Source organism: Macadamia integrifolia, chromosome 12 (assembly GCF_013358625.1).
Source record: "Macadamia integrifolia cultivar HAES 741 chromosome 12, SCU_Mint_v3, whole genome shotgun sequence".
Taxonomy (NCBI): domain Eukaryota; kingdom Viridiplantae; phylum Streptophyta; class Magnoliopsida; order Proteales; family Proteaceae; genus Macadamia; species Macadamia integrifolia.
The window spans coordinates 14,419,611-14,437,292 of NC_056568.1; the positions used below are offsets into that span (position 1 = coordinate 14,419,611).

Below are 17,682 nucleotides of genomic sequence, written 5' to 3' on the forward strand. Positions count from 1 at the left end.
ATTTTTTTTCTTTATTGTTTTTTTTTTTTAATTGCGTGGGTTGTTTATTTTCAGTTATTTATTTATTTAATTTTAATTGCGTGGCTTGCGTCTTTAAATTCTTAGATGACGAATAGTTAGGACGTTATTTTAGATACATATGTTTAGGACGGTAATTAGAATTAGATCACAACCATTAATTGGTTCACTTTCGCATTATAAAAAGAAATAAAAAAATAAAGTGGCTGCTCTCCCTGTGTTCGACCCGTAGCTACACTGATCCGTACGCTTGCGGTTACATTTAAAATTTCAAACATTGTCCATACTCCATAGACTCCTTATCTTGGTTCCCTCTAAACCTAGTTGTGAAGATAATGTGTGAATCTTTCAGAATTTGTTTTGGGTCAATATAGTTGTTCCTCTCTTTTTGCGACCTCCTTTATAACCCATAGAGACATGGTTGCATCTGTTAAGCCTTTCACTCTCTCTATCGTGTATATAATCCCATTTTGACATCAAAATGTAAACAATTAATTTTAATGGTTAGTTGCAATTGATTTTTATATCATTCCCTTTTTTCTTTGCCACCTTTATGTACAGACTCATATTTTCTATTTAATTCATATTCTCTGCTGTTTAAGAGTTCATCTCCATCAGTATGACGATTATGTTTTCCTTTGTATAACTTGAGGAAGTGATTTTATCTTTGCAGGTGTTTTCACATTTGCTTGACCTTGACCTCCAGTATCATCTGAGGTACTTTTTGAAGGATGTTTTATAAATTTGTGTTGAATAATCTGCTTTTGTTACCATAATTCCACTAGAATATAACATTAAATTTGCATGCATTTCTAATTTTAGTAAATTTGGACCACATGATGGATCTAAATCTTTTTTGGATTGTGAACTCATATAATAAAAAAAGCATCTTTTTGGATAGTGAGGTTATTTATTTATTTTTTAATTGAAAATATGTAATTGTATTGTATCATTAGGGAAAACCTGTACAGATGCACACATTTACATGCATCTGACTATCTTGTGATCCTGAATTTCTTATTTGTTCAGAATTAGAGTAGTGTATAGAATTTCTCATTTTGCCACTGGGGTTTCTAAATACCTTTGCGGAGATGCTGTCCTTACTGCTGCCCACCTTGTTAACCGGGTCCCTTCTGGTATGCTTAACTTCAAGCCACTACTCTTCCTCCCTGTGTCTTTGGGTGTGTTTGCTTTGCCCGTAACTCCTCCCTTTCTCACTCCAAATTAGATCCTCGTTTGCTGAGGTGTGTGTTCCTTGGTTACTCGGCCTCTCAGAAGGGGTATAAGTGTTATCAGCCCCTACGCGCCACTTGTATGTAACTATGGATGTCACCTTTCATGAATCTGAGGCATATTTCACGCCACCTCTCTATGGGGAGAGTCTTGAGGAAGATCTTCTGTTAGTTATTGAGATGTCTCCTATTCAGGGGGAGCCATCAATTCCGCCACCTGTGCAGCCTGTAAAGGATGTGATCACTTACACTCGAATGTTCAAGAAAAAGGGCACCACTAGTGACCAACCATACCCTTCTGTAACACCTCCATCGGATCCACCATTATCAGGTAATTCTTCTCTTGTACTTGATAATGTATTTGTTGCCTCTTTAGGGGACGATCGTTCCATTGCGTTTGTAACGGAGTTTGTTCCTGTACCCAACACTCCATTTCCCACTTTTTTTCTTATGCATCTCTCTCTCTCTCTCCTATAGGGCCGGGCCTTTGTTTCTTGTTGTCTTTTACGTCTAACCCACAGGATTGGAAAAAAGCCATCAATGATCCAAAGTTGAAGGCTACTATGGTTGAGGAAATGCTGGCATTAAACAAAAATGGTACTTGAGAATTTGTTCCTTCTCCTCAAGGGAAGAAATTAGTTGGGTGCAAATGGGTTCTTACAGTTAAGCAAAGGGCTGATGGGACTGTTGAGTGGTACAAGGCACACTTAGTGGCCAAAGGTTTCACCCAAACCTATGGGATTGATTACCAGTAGACCTTTGCACTAGTTGCAAACATAAATTCTGTCAGGGCGTTGTTGTCAATTGCTGCCAATTCGGGGTGGAATCTTCAACAATTGGATGTCAAGAATGAGTTTCTCAATGGGGACCTTGTAGAGAAAATTTATATGGATGTTTCTCTTGGTTTTGCATCTTTATCTACTACTGGTCATGAAGTTGAAGAAGTCGTTGTTTGGTTTCAAACAATCTCTTAGGGCATGGTTTGGTTGGTTCATTAAAGTTATGAAGAGATTTGGATATAGACAGAGTCGAGCAGATCATACCAGATCATTCCCTATTCATCAAAGGGAAAGGTAACCAGACTACTGCTTTGATTGTCTACGTTGATGATATAGTGATTATAGTAAACAATAATAAGGAAATCTCCAATCTCAAGGCCCTACTAGCAGCAAAGTTTGAAACTAAAGACTTAGGGCCTCTCTGTATTTCCTTGGGATCAAAGTTGTAAGATCTAGTAGAGGTTTCTTCATTTCCCAGCGGAAGTATGTTTTATATCTCCATAGTGAGACTTGTATGCTTGGATGCAAACCTGCAAATGCTCCCATGGATTTCAATCATCAACTCAATAGTGCAATAGATGAATCCGTCGATAAAGAATAGTACTTGAGACTTGTTGGCCGACTGATCTATTTATCCCTCACCAGGTATGATATTGCCTATGTTTTGTGTTTCACAAGGCTGTTCTTTATAAGGCATTTAATCCTATTGTTTCCAAGTTGTGTATGTATGATATATTCATATATTCACACCAACTTGAGGGAGAGTGATGAGATGACCGTAGTTAGTTTACTATTTACCTTGGTTATTTATTATTTACTGTACTAATTCTTGTAGATAGGGATGCTTAGTCAGCGATACTATACTTTCCTTATTTTGGCTGTAACCTTATAAATAAGAATGACCACTGTCATTATTGACAAGTCAAATCATTCTCAAACCTCTGGTTCTCAATTCAACTTAAACAATATGACAACCAATCCCTTAATTCTTCCATTTTATCCATCGAATGAGGTACCCATGAAAATTGGATCTTTGGATGGCAGCAAGTTGAGTATTTTTCTCTAAAGATGTGTGACAGTTTGTAGTGATTTCTAGTCACATTCTTCCTGCTTATCTATATATCATTTCCCTGACAGTTGTTCTTGTGACCTTCCTAAAAGCTAATACTATATGTTTGCACAGATGTTTGCATACCTATCTGACATTGCATCTTTATTTCTAGTCGGCAAACCGGGGCACTGAATCGAATCATTGGTCGTGGTAGCCAGGCAATAAATTTTATTCTCTTAACCATGATATTCAATGTTGTTCCCACCATCTTAGAGGTCAGATTCTATTAGCTTATTGGTATATTTTATTGGCTTTTCAAGCTCTTTTCGTTCATTATATACTGCTTTTCCACATAAAACGGCTTTTAGTTTTATAACATATACTTCTTCAGATTTCTATGGTTTCAGGTATACTGGCATACAAATTTGGAGCATCGTTTGCATGGATTACATCCCTCTCAGTTGCCGCTTATGTTATTTTCACACTGACTGTAACCCAGGTAAGATTTCAATGCCTTGTATTGACATTTTCAAGCTTGGTGGTGAATCAGCTTTATGTTTGGAAATAGTTATTCTCTTGATACTTGATGGTAAAAGATATTATTAGGATGTCTATACCCATGTAATGTAGAGCCAAGTTGGACAAGTCAACCAAGCTCCCAACTGCAGGATTTTAAATCAAAGAACACCCAAATAACCACTCCAAATAGTTCAGAAACAAGGAAGCAATTCAGTTCTGGAAACCAAGCATCCAATTCCACAATTGAAGGTTTTCTGAGTTCAGAATACCGTTAGATGTAAATAGGAGTAACAGTTACTGATATGGGATAATAACCAATCATAGTCATGTACAAATATACTAGGAGGTAAGAGAAACCAGACTCAGCCTATCGATTTCAAGTTCAGATCAGAAACAGGGCCAAAAATCACTACATGACAAAAAATCAGAGATTTTTGATAACTTGCAGATCACAGGTCAGAATGACCTGAATTTTGGATCGGGTCTCCCTCCCTAGGATTACTACACTCGATCAAAAGGCTAACCCTAGGGGCTGGCTGGTTTCCCCTAGGGGATGATGGATTGAGGCCCAAGTAAATCAAAAATTCTGGGCAGAACTGGAGGTGAGAATGAACTAGTACCTGTATAATGCTTGGAAAGATCTGCAATACCTTGAGTTCTGGAGAGAAGAAGAAGAAGATAGCTTGAAGAGGATCTCTTGGGATTCACACCGCAAAAAGTCACCGGATCATACACCAGTCCACCACTTTGATCAAACACAGAGTAACTCTCAGCAGAGAAGGAGCAGCAACAGCAGCATAGGAGGGGTTGGCCTTGGAGAAGATCATGAGATCGTCATCGAAGGCAAGATGAATGAATGGGGGAGATGAGGTGGAGGTTGATGGAGATTTGAATGGAACGGGAGAGGACCTCAAGGGTGATGGAGAAAGGAAAGGAGAAAGGGGACAGCCTTGCCTGATGGCCACCGAGGAGGGGAAGAACCCTGCAGGGCTACCATTGATGAGAATGGAGAAGGAAGGGGAGGAGATGTAAGAGAGGACCCAGTGAACAAAGGAGGGCGGGAAGGACATCTAGATCAAGACGTTGGAGATGTAGTCCCAACAAATAGAGTCAAAAGCTTTATGAATGTCAATTTTAGGTAGGGCAGTAGAGGAGTGGATTTATGGTCAAAGCCTCTGACAATCCCATGGCAGAGGATGATATTATCTGTAATGCTTCTTCCCGCAATAAAGGCTGATTGGTTAGGACCGACTAGCGAGTCAATGACTCTTTGAATTCTATTGGCTAGAATCTTGGCAATGAATTTGTACAAGAGATTGCAGAGAGAGATGGGACTGAAGTTAGAAAGGGACTTAGCCCCCTTTTTCTTGGGGATAAGGTAGAGGAAGGTGTGGTTGACCCGCTTAATGTGACAGGGATTGAGGAAAAAGCTTCTGATGGCAAGAATGAGGTCCAAGCGAATGATGTTCCAATAGGAGGAAAAGAACCCCATGCTGAAACCATCCAGCTCCAGGGCTTTGTTGGACTTATGAGAGAGGACAACGGAGAGGATCTCATCATCCGAAGGGATAGCTTGGAGGGAGGGGAGAAGATGTGGGGGGATGAACTTGTTGAGGAGGTTGGGAGGATTGTTAGTAGCGGGGACCAAGGAAAGGGGATGAAAGAGGTCAGAGATGAAAGAGGTAGCCTCATCTTTGATATCATCAGGGAGGAGGAAAGGAAAGCCATCTCTGGTTTTGAGCTTGGAGATAGAGTTGGCATTGGTTCTAGCTTTGAGGGACCTGTGGAAGGAGGAATTGGAATCTCCAAGCTCAAAACACTTAATGTGGGATTATTGTCGGAGAAATCTTTCTTCTTGAAGGAGAAAGGAGGAAAGCTCTTCTGAGATAGCTTTTTCTTTGATAGCCAAGGAGACATTGAGAAGGTTCAATTGAAGGCGAGACTGGATATCATCAAGCTTTTACCTGCAGGAGGAAACCCTCAAAGAGGTGTTCTCGAAGGTGTTGATGTTCCAGATCTTAAGGTAGATTTAACATTCATAAGCTTTCTCGCGAAGGCCATGAGAGGAGTGGAAGAAGCATGGACGGGGATCACCCAAGCATCCTGGACAATCGGGAGGAAATCCTTGTGGAGGGACCACATATCAAAGAATTTATTGGGCTTAGGACCAAATGAGGAGTAGGTATGGACAAGAAGGGAGATAAAGGAGTGGTCAGAAATACCAAGGAGGTTAAAGCTAGCATGAGAGGATGGAAAGGATTGTAGCCAGGCCTTATTAACGAGGATAGGATCCAACTTGCAGGCTATGCGGGGCCGAGCCGCTCCTATTTTGCCAAGTGAACTTGGCTCTAGACCATCTCAGGTCATTCATAGCAATGTCAATAATGCAGTCGTTGAAAGAATCCACTGCAGAGGGATCAATGGGAGAACCCTCGACCTTCTCATGACTAGATCTAACAACATTGAAGTCTTCTGTCATACCCCAGGGAAGGTTGGCAGCCGATGGGGCAAAAGGCTCGCATGTCATCTCAAAGAGCCATCTTGTCATTCCCACTGTTAAAAGCATATATGATGGAGAAGAAAAAAGGAAAGGGGTCAGAAGGGGAGGAGATTAATAGGTGAATAGATTGGGAAGAGGAGATGGTAGAAATATTAAGGAGGGGATTCTAAAGAATCCAGATACAACCTTTGGGGAAAAACACATAATTAGAAAGGAAGGATCACGAAGGAGCTATGGAGGCAGCAATACAGGGGGCATTGGATTCTAGAACACGGGTTTCGAGGAGGCAACAAAGAGAAGCATGGGAGGAACGAAGAGAGGACCAGATGGAGGCTTGCTTACCTGGCCTATTGAGCCCACGCACATTCCATTTGTCCACGGAGTCATTCGGAAGAGGGGATAGTTGGCATCGAATGTTCTGAGGAACCTAGACTGTGGGAGTCCCGGGCAGAAGGCTTTTTAGGCCTTCATTGGTATTCCTTAATGGGGACAAGGTAGGAGGAGTCGAATTCAGGGTAAAGGAACCCTTAGTGGTAGAGACGGGCATTGTGGATTTGCAAAGCTTCCGATTTGGAGTTCGAATAACATTCATTATAGCAGAGCAGAGAGGCCACAAGGGTGGCCAACATCCTTTCTAGCAGGTCTTCTGACTGGGGCAGGAGTGACCTGTCCAATTCTGAAAGCAGAGGGGGAGATCTTAGGGGAACCCTAAGAGTTCTAGATTATGTGGTGCATATTGGTGGTTGTCAAGGTTGTTGATTGGAGATCAGACGTGGGGGCAATACCAGTCCTAGGAAGGAGGACTAGGGAAGAAGCTTGAGCTATAGAGGGGGTACCGAATGTGCCAAATATGGGCTCTAGGGAGTGGCAAGCACCAAGGAGGGTGCTCGAAGAGTTTGCCGAACTCAAAATAACTAAATCCAGGGAGGCGAGATTGTTGCTGGGAAAAGATCTATTGGGCGGAAAGTCAGGCAGAGGGGCGTCGCTGATGGTAGTAGTGAGAGGGCAGGTGGAGTTGGGGCTGATGCCTTCCAAGGCATGAGACGCAATTAGAGGAAGCAGACCTGGCAGGGGACCATTAGTGGAGGCAAGCAGATGATCGAGAGAGTTACCAGAGGAGTTATAGCCCAATGTTGGGGGGGCTGGAGGGCTCCCACGATAACAAGACCAGAACAAAGGGATGGTCCATTGGTGGTGAAGGTAGCGTCAGAAGGATTGGAGATGCTGGTGCTGACGCCTTCTGAGGTGTGAGAGGCTATCGAAGATAACAGAGGCCATCGGAGAAGGCCAAGAGAGGAGAGGTTGGGGTAGGTGGACGCAGGGGCGTCAAAGCAGTGGATGAGGTAAACAACGAGGGAGATGACGGGTCAAGGCCTGGATGAGGATGCTTGGGTCAAGGGGAGAGACCCAGTGGATAGGAGGCCAGGCAAATGGGCTGATGGGAAAAAGTAAACAGGTTAAGAGAAGAGGGTTTCGATGGGTCATCGGGCGGGTCAGGTTAAGCTGTTTAAGTGGGGGATGAGAGTCAGAAGGTTTGAAGGACTGGGTTAAAGAACCTGTCGCACCAGAGAAGGGCCAGAGGAGGGTAGGGGTAGGAGAGGGGGGAGGCCAGCAGAGGGAATAAGAGGGTCAGAGGAGTGTAAAAAAGAACTAAGAACGCGAAGGGGGGAATCAGACAAGATGCAACATATGGGATGTTCATGAAGGTAGAGAGGGCGATAGAGGTGGGAGAAGGAGGCTCAAGAGGAACAACCTTAGAGTTGGCAAGAAGAGCGCGAGGTCACTCAAACGGTTGGAGTGAGGGGACATGCTAGAGGTGTCAGAGCAGGACTGATTCGAGAGGAGCTCAAAACGATTGAACCCATAAAGTCCAGAGGTCTAAGGGAAGATGGCCTGGAATCAAGGGAATCAGGATTTGCTATACGGCTACGGTTCCTATGGGGGCACCGATAGGGGCGCTGACGGTGAGATCCACCGCGCTAATAGGGGCTGAACATTGGCAATGGGACCATTTAAAACACCGATAGTAGCAAGGGGATCGGCAAAGGGGGCAGTTGTAGATACTGTGGCTTTAAGGGTAGCAGCATCAGAAGGATTTTTTGGGGCACAGACTAATGGGGCATGCTCAAATGTTTTGCAATAGGAGCATCGAGTGGGCATCCATTCATAATGGACAGTTTGAGCGATGGAGAACCCTTCATCATCATGGACAATCACAGTGGAAGGAGGTTCAGCATCAGCGGAGATTTCGACACAGATTCTTGCAAACGCCAGTCGATCTTGGAGTTTTGTTCTGTGGTCTGAGTACAGTGGCTTGCCTATCACTGATCCCACAATACTGAGCCTGTGCACACACCAGAAATGCAACGGCAAGTTTGGTAGAGAAACCCAAACAAGGATGGATTTGAAGTCTGTCTTATTGAGGGAGAGGTGCTGGTCCCATTGTCTGAGGAAAATGGCCTTCTTGCTAACTAACCAGAGGCCCCCTTCTAGGGCAAAATTCTTGTCTTTTTCATTTGAGAAATTGAAGATGAAGATCCATTGTCCAGAAGGAAAAGGGACGGCATGCTAGAGGCCTTCCATTGACAAGAGAGTGAAGCTTTGACAATCGGGAAGGGGGGCGCTGACCCAGAAAGCGCCCAATGATGGTGTTTTTCCATTTAGCGATCTCGGAATCAAGAGCACCCGCCGGACAGTAGCCGATCGGAGAATCCCTATAGGAGGGGGATGAAGGAGAGGGAGAGGCCATCGCGAGAAGGGTGGGAGAGGGAGTGGGAGGAAGCAACGGAGGCCCAGGTTTTAGGGGGGACAGAGGGGGGATGAGGTTCAGAGAGAGGCATCGAGGAAGGAGGAGGGGGGGTAGGGGGAGCAGAGGTTAGGGGAGTTGTGTGTCGCAGCATCGGTGACAGAGGGAGAGGAGGAGGATGGCAACAAAGGAGGAGGGGCGCAGGGGTGCCCTGCGATAGAGGCTGCCGGAGGAGCACTAGGGGAAGGCATCAGATGGTAGGGTGGTTGGTTGAGGAAGGGTGGAAGGGGAGGAGAGAGAACGGAGCATTGGTTCAGGGACTTTGATTGTGCCTGGTCTTTACCTGAACTTAATTTTCGAACTGTGGTTGCAGGTCTGGAATCATGATTTTTTTTGGGGAATCCATGCAACCTGGTGGTGGCAAAATGCCCGGAGAAGGATTTCTTTAGCAGATTGAGAAGGATTTTGGTTTTTTTACCAATTTCAGGGAGAAATTTGTAGATCCAGCCCTTACACTATTTGGTTCTGGCTGGATTTGGCTTGTACGTAAGTACCTAGAAAGTTCCTACTACTTGAAATAGTTTTATAGAAAGTCTAATACTTACTAAAACTGAAATTAATAACTAACAATTTAGAAGGTCTAATATTTACCAAAACTGAAATTAGAAACTATTTGAAAATAGAAACTAAACTACTTTAGCAACTAAGGCAACTAATTTGAACCAGTCAGCTGAACCAACCGAAACCAGACCAGCTACTAGACCAAGTCCTAGAAGGAAAACCCCATCACTAAAATTGTGGGCTGCTTGGACAGCCCCTATTTACCCTGGCCGACATCCTTCTTCCTTCTCCTTTCATATGTCTTCATTGCTGCATCACCATGGGCCTAACATTTTTCCTTGTTCTTTGCAGTGGCGCACTAAGTTTAGGCAAGCCATGAATAAGGCTGATAATGATGCAAGTTCTAAGGCAATTGATTCCTTGATCAATTATGAGGTGAGTTCAAAATCCATGCTTTTCTTTACCCCTTTCTTGTTTTAATCATTTCTTTCTAAATAAAATTAGTAGCATTTTGGTTTTCCTTGATAAAGCGAATGATGCCTTCTTGATTTTTCTTAACTGGATCTGCAGACTGTCAAGTATTTCAACAATGAGGCTTATGAAGCTGAGAAATATGATGAGTTCTTAAAGAGTGAGTTATTAAGCTGTTTTCATGTTATTTAACATATGATTTTCCATTCGGCCCATTTGGTAGAACTGAAGAGTAAAATAAAAATTTCTGAGCGAAAGTCAGATTAGGGATATCGACCATATCGATCAATACATATTAAGTATCGTGGTACTCAATGATTGAAAGTATCAGCTAAAAAGTGATTCGTTTTTTGAATTTATACGCAGTATGGGCCAGATCTATAGTGGTATCGATGGTGAACAATTCGACCAAAAACAAAAAAATACGGCCATCGCACCAATACTTATAACGCTGGGTAAAGTAATGGTAAAATGAAATGGACAACACTAAAAAGAAATTTTTAACTGTGATGTTTACTTGGAAGTGGAGTTGATGTAAATTGATGTGAAAATACATGGGGCCCACCCCACGACATAGAGGTGGCAGGTGAAAAATGTTGCTAGTGGTATTTTGGTTGAAAAGTGAAGTAAAATTTAATATGTTTTTGAGGTGGTCACACAATTATACACAATTATGCTAAGTAATTATGAGAAAATTTTCCATTTTTTTTTAGTTTTAATTTTATTATCACTTCACTTCGTGCCAAACAGGGCCTTCAAATTTTGAGAGAAAGTATTTACTTGTTACAATGTGGTAGCGCTTATTAGTGATATTTCCGATATTTATGTTACTTCACTGATGATACTGACAATATTTCTTAGGGTATGAAAATGCTGCTTTAAAGGCGCAACATAGTCTTGCATTTCTGAACCTTGGCCAGAATGTTATTTTTAGCACAGCACTGTCAACAGCAATGTTGTTGTGTTCACATGGAATTATGAAAGGCGAGATGACAGTTGGTGATCTAGTAAACATCTGACTCCTTGGTTTCTCTTGTTTGACTTTACATCTTCTTGCTTATTTTATCCCATTGCTTGTTTCGTCAACTGATATAACAATGATCATTAAAATTTATTTGAATAGGTTATGGTAAACGGGCTTCTCTTCCAGCTCTCTCTTCCTCTGAACTTTCTCGGCAGTGTGTATCGGGAGACAATACAGAGTCTTATAGACATGAAGTCAATGTTTCAGATACTTGAGGTAGCTTTCATGAACCTCCTTTTCGTACATCTCTCCTTATGTTGTCATGTACTGGTAAACAAAGTAAAAGGTAATGGCTGTCAAACTCATCTATGGTTTTGAAGTGAATTGTGGAGTCGTTTGAGTGGTTCCTTAAAACATATGGAATTTCAGAAGTTGCTTTGTCCTTTTGTTGATATTTATGGCAAAAAAGAGAGTTAATTCTTCTCCTTATTCTAATTATTCTTTGTTTTCATCACTGTTACTGACAATTAATCTGTGGGTCATGGAAGAGAAATGAACTCAAGTTCCACTAACTGTATTCCAAACAAAGGAAAATTGGAACACTGATTCCACTCTATGCTATATTGGACTAATTTAAGATATAGATACTTGTTCATTCGAAGCGTCATAAGATTTAAGTTGACTTTGAGAAAGATCACTTGGTCACACCATGACAAGCAATGACTAGGTGAGTATTGGGGAATGAGAGATACTGCAAAGTGACTCTTTTAGATATTTTGGATCAATTATAATTTAAGAAGGTGACATAGAGGATGATCTTTCACAAAGAGTTAAAGTGGGATGGATAAAGTGGAGAGGTGCGACCAGAATACTATGTGACCGACGTATCCCGTTAAAGCTTAAAGGAAAGTTCTATAAGACTATTGTTCGATCAACTGTGATGTATGGGGCGGAATGTTGGGCAGTTCAGAAATGTCATACTTAGAAGCTATGTGTAGTAGGGAAGAGGATGTTAAGATAGATGTGCAGAAAAACTAGTAAAGAATGAACGTATTAGAGCTGATTTGGGAGTTGCGCTGATCAATGACAAGCTGTGAGAAAGTTGTTTGAGGTGGTATGTTATGTTCAATGGAGGCCTAGGAATGCCCTAGTAAGGAGTGATATGATTCCTATTGAAGGAGCTAAAAGAGCTAGGGGCAAGCCTAAAATAACCATAGTAAAAGTTATCAGGAATTACATGCACAATTGGGGGCTTGTACCAAGTATGACCTTGCATAGAGCCTATTGGAGAGCGAGGATCCATGTAGCTGATCCCACTTAGCTGAGACTCTCTTGACTTGCTGGGCTGTGCCTATTTCATCTTTCAGCTTACAACTTTCATGCTTCATCATTCATACGTCATCTTTCTTTTGTATTTGCTCATTTCTCATCTCATTCCCGATCCTAGTCTAAGTTTGTTGTTGTTGTTGTATGAGAAAGATTATCAGTCTCAGGAATTCAGCTCTTGGGAATATTATCTCCAAGATTGAAGATGGAGCCTCTACTAGCCTTTGGCTTGACCATTGGCATCCTTTTGGTTTCCTCATTCCCTTAATCGGATCTACAGAGATTCATAGAGTGGGCCTTCAAAGGCACTCCTTTGTGGCGAATATCATATCTCAAGATAGATGGATTCCTCCCCCCAGGTCTTTGACATTTGGAATTCTCTCCCTCCCCTCCCCTCCCCTCCTAAATAGGCCCTTAGGTTTTGGAGATATTGTTACATGGTCTCCTTCATCTTCGGTTCTCTTTAAATCTAAATCAGCCTGGGACCTTGTTAGATCTCGGGGGCCTCCCCCCTTGGCCTAAGCTTCTTTGGTTCAAGGGTTATATCCCTCACTATAGCGGCCCATAGCTTTAGTGTTTGGAGAGCTTTCTCAAATTGCCTTCCTACGCAATCATTTCTTCTTCATTAGCAGATCTCAGTCTCACCTTCTAGATGCCTTTTCTAGAACGAAAATCTATATTCAAGTGAGAGATCGGATCGAGAAACAATCCCCGAAAGGGTGCTGCTTTGGTCATCGGTGGTGTTCCAAACCAGCACTAGCTCTATAAGTCTTCAAAAAAACCCATTGGATTTTAATCTTTGTAAGAGGAGGAAGATGAGGCTAAACAGCTGGACGATGTTGAGAATTCTTGATAAATGCTGGCCTAGAAGAAGAATTCTTCCTTCCATAGAGAGGATTTGGGTGGACATGACTTTTGCTGATAGAACTGTTTGTGATGAAATTAGGAAGCTTGCCTTTGGAGCGACTATATCTCACATTTGGATGGAGCACAACCTTAGGAGATGGGCCTCCAGCTCTAGATCCTTTCGTTAGATTTGGGATTCCATCTCCTTTGAAGTCAAATGGAAATTAATGGAAAAAAAAAAAAAATAGAGAAGGCCTCAAATGATTTATTCTCATAGTTTCTCATCATGGGTAGAAGAATCCAGCCATCAAACAATGTAGAGGGAGAGGGAGGGGATCCTAGAGCTGGAGGGCGAGGGAGAGGGGGAGGGGACGGGAGCTGGGGTAGAGATCTGGTAAAGTATTATTAGTTTGTGAAATTACTATATAAACTGATAGCATAAGTGAAAAGTGGGGGTAAGAAGGTCATAGTGAAGTGCATTGTCTCACAAGGCATAGTGACATGAAAGAAAACTTTTTATATATATTTTTTATAGTTCTAATTCTGTTAAGCATCGTGGTGCAACGTTTAAGTTGCACTATGGCAACATGTTGGTTATAGGTTCAAAACTTGGAAACAACCTCTTCTACGAAGTAGGGAGTAAGGCAATGTACATTTGCCCCTCCCAAATCCTGCAATAGCGGGAGCCTTGTGCACTAGGTCGCTCTTTTTTTATTTATTTTTAATTTTTTTAGTATCGTTACTTGTGGAGTTGAATTTGTTTCAAACTCTTCTCTCTGTTTTAGATTACATATATGATTTCCTGTTTTCACAAGTTATATATGTAATCCTCCATCGATATCAAGATTTGGATTTGAATTAATAGAAGTATTTTTTAATCATGGCTGCTAGTTCCTCTCGTTGGAGACCCTACTGATTTATGTTTTTAGGGTACATGACCATATGTTCCGTGGGGGTACATATGTGTCATGTACAATTCCCATGTGGCTTTATGGTTTATGCTATATGATATTGCTTGCTTGTCTTGTGAGTCATAAGTCTAGTTTCGTCAGTTTTGATTCGGTTTATGTTTCCTTTCATAGGTCTGAGATAGTTTCCTATTTGTTATAGGATTCTTTGTTATATATTGGACAAATGGGCAAGGACTCACACTTACCTGATTCTTCTTTTCTCCCAATAGCAGAGCTTATCTTCTTCATTGATTGCCTCTCTTATCTTCTTCTTCTTCTTCTCTGTTGTGTTACTGGTTTAGTAGTTCTCATACTCTCCCATGGTGTCAGAGTTTTAATAAAACAGTGATCAATCCTCCATTCATGCTGTTTTGAAGATCTTTTCAAGATAAGAATCATTACTGGTTGCAGCACAACTTATGCTGCCTATCTACTGCTTAGATCTATTATCTGAAACTGGTATGCTTGCCTTTAAATCAGTTGACACTCCTATGGATCCTCATTAGAAATTTGACATTACTGATGATCAAGATTTTGGTGATGAGCATCAATATAGAAGACTAGTGGGGAAATTGATTTATTTGACTATTACTGGACTTGACATCTTTTTCTGTTGGGGTTGTCAGTAAGTTTATGCAGTTGCCGAAGAAGGTCCATTGGGAGGCAGCTTGTCGAATTTTGTCGTATCTGAAGGAGGCTCTAGGAAAGGGGCTCATTTATTGGCCTCATCAGAATGTTGTTATGGTAGGGTATTCTGAGGCTGACTAAGTTGGTGCTGACGGTAGTAGGATATCCACTACTGGATTTCTCTCTTCCGTTGGTGTTGATCTAGTCACTTGGCGTAGCAAGAAGCATACCACTGTGGTTAGATCTAGTGCAGGAGCTTCGTATGGAGCTATGTGATGTAGATTGAGCTGTCAAAAGGAGAGTTCAATGTTGTTTTCTGATATGAAACGAAATTAACAGAAAGACCGCGGGTAAGACACACCCGCAAGGTCGGCCAAAAAAAGAGAAGAAATACATGAAGGGGGGTAAAGATCCCAAAACAAGTCAGATTGAGAAGCAGCTCTATTTGTGGCAAGTTGGTCAGCAACGAAATTGCCTTCACGAAGCGTGTGTTGAAATCTAATATGAGGAATAAAATTGCAAAGCATCCTACAGATGGAAATGATGTGACGGATATGCCAAGGAATTTTGGTGCAAGTTCTATTGAGGATATTAACAATATCAGATTGTCACTCTCGATCACCACCTTGCTCAATCCTTTAGCAAAAACAGTAGAAAGGGCTTTTCTGACTGCAAGAGCTTCAGCAACACACGCGAATGCCAGACCCACTCCGGAAGAGAAGCAATGTAGAAACGAGCCATTGGAATCTCTGATGATACCGCCCACACCAGCCATGCGTCGATGTCCAGAGGCAGATCCATCCACATTAAATTTCAGTTCTCCCGGATCTGGAGGGTGCCATGATACGAAGCGTAACCTTTGATTATGTGGAGAATCCTCAGTTGTAGCAAATGGTAAATCTATAGCATTTTTAACAATATAATATTGTGACCTGCCAATATTGGTGAAAACCTTTGCTGTATAAGTAAGCTATAAGCTCCACAGAATGTTGCAAACCAATGCGACGCCAGAGGATCGGCCAGAAGTAAGAGTGCAAACGCATAAAAGATTGGATAGATCATTCTCAAGGACAGCTAGTGTAAGTGAAGAGAGATCCCTGCTAGAGACCAAACAGAAGCTGCGTAGGGACAGTGAATGAAGATGTGTGAGGAATTGGGATCAGCCATTGAGCACCAAGGACAAGAGTTCGGGAGATTAAATCCCCACGCACTCAAAAGATTCGGAGTCGGGATTCTTTCATGTAATATTTCCATATGAAGAATTGAATCTTTGGCAAAATGGGAACATGCCAAAGTTTCTGCCAAACTGGATTAATGGAGTGTGTGGGTGAGTCGAGAGCCAACCGATACGCGGAAAAGACCGAGAAAGTACCAGTTGAGGTGCCCAGCCAGATATATCTATCCTGCGATTCAGAAAAAGGGATAGGGATGGACAGAATTTTAATAGCAATATCAGGAGGCCACCAATGGAAAACTTTTTGAAAATCCCACGAGGCATTATGATGAAGGATGAGGTCCGAAACTAAACGTGGGGCATCATGAGGAAGTGGGTAAGGTGTTGAGAGTGGAGCGACTCCAGGGATCCAGTGATCCTTCCATGGGTTAATCAATCGCCCATCCCCAACTTGACAGAATAAGCCTTTACACAAGAGGTCCGGAGCTCCAATGATGGATTTCCAACCCCACGAAGCATTGGAAGGGCAGGACAGGAGGACAAAAGGAAAATTCCATTGGGAAAATACCTGGCTTTCATGATACCTCCCCCAGTAGGTTGCATGAGGAGTGAGAAAGAGACCGTCCCTTTTTTGCAAGTAGGGCTTGATTCATCGGTTTGGATAGTTTTAAATTGAGACCACCACTGGACTTCGGTTGGCAAATAGATTTCCAACTAATGGTAGGATGATGTTTGGCCTCCTCGTTTGACCAAAAGAATTAACCCCCGGCATCATCAAGGTATTTTAAGATGGAAGAAGGAAGGCTAAAACGGGACATATAATGCATGGGGAGGGCAGATAGGACTGATTGGATGACTGTGTGCTCCCTTGCATAGGATAGAAACTTTGATTTCCATGTCCTAAGCTTCTGATTGGCTCGTTTGAGAAGAGATTCACAATCGAACCTGGAGAGTTTGCCTCCAACAAAAGGAAGACCAAGGTACCTATCTATTTGTGCCAAAGGAACAATCTGCAATCTGTTCGTAAACAATCGTTTAGTGCGGGCATCGACCTTAAGGTTATACCGTGCTCTTGTTTTCGTGAAATTAATGAGTTGACCGGATTTGTTGCAGTAGTCATCCAAAACAGAAGTGAATCCGTGGAGTTCTCGAGATGTTGCTTCCCCGAATAAAATAAGATCATCTGCGTATGCAAGGTGAGAGATGGACACCCCAGTAGGTTGCATGAGGAGTGAGAAAGAGACCATCCCTTTTTTGCAAGTAGGGCTTGATTCATCGGTTTGGATTGTTTTAAATTGAGACCACCATTGGACTTCAGTTGGCAAATAGATTTCCAACTAATGGTAGGATGATGTTTGGCCTCCTCGTTTGACCAAAAGAATTTACCCCCGGCATCATCAAGGTATTTTAAGATGGAAGAAGGAAGGCTAAAACGGGGCATATAATGCATGGGGAGGGCAGATAGGACTGATTGGATGACTGTGTGCTTCCTTGCATAGGATGGAAACTTTGATTTCCATGTCCTAAGCTTCTGATTGGCTCGTTCGAGAAGAGATTCACAATAGAACCTGGAGAGTTTGCCTCCAACAAAAGGAAGACCAAGGTACCTATCTATTTGTGCCGAAGGAACAATCTGCAATCTGTCCGTAAACAATCATTTAGTGCAGGCATCGACCTTAGATCTAGACCGTGCTCTTGTTTTCATGAAATTAATGAGTTGACCGGATTTGTTGTAGTAGTCATCCAAAACAGAAGTAAATCCATGGAGTTCTCGAGATGTTGCTTCCCCGAATAAAATAGGATCATCTGCGAATGCAAGGTGAGAGATGGACTCTCCTCCCCTAGCAACCTTGATTCCCCGGATCCTGCCTTGCTGCTGGGCAATATGAAGATGAGATGAAAGAAGTTCAGCACACAG

The 17,682-nt window shown here is 42.2% G+C and overlaps 1 protein-coding gene across 1 annotated transcript in view; it reads left to right on the forward strand.

Annotated features, from left to right (window-relative positions):
• Positions 1-17,682, forward strand: part of LOC122058316 (ABC transporter B family member 25, mitochondrial-like) — a 54,647-nt gene that overhangs the window by 12,061 nt on the left and 24,904 nt on the right. Inside the window, exons 5-11 of the mRNA XM_042620941.1 lie at positions 692-735; positions 3,253-3,355; positions 3,472-3,579; positions 9,758-9,841; positions 9,977-10,037; positions 10,739-10,884; positions 11,001-11,117. Of these exons, the coding sequence (XP_042476875.1) occupies positions 692-735; positions 3,253-3,355; positions 3,472-3,579; positions 9,758-9,841; positions 9,977-10,037; positions 10,739-10,884; positions 11,001-11,117 (663 nt within the window). The remainder of the gene's footprint in view (positions 1-691; positions 736-3,252; positions 3,356-3,471; positions 3,580-9,757; positions 9,842-9,976; positions 10,038-10,738; positions 10,885-11,000; positions 11,118-17,682) is intronic.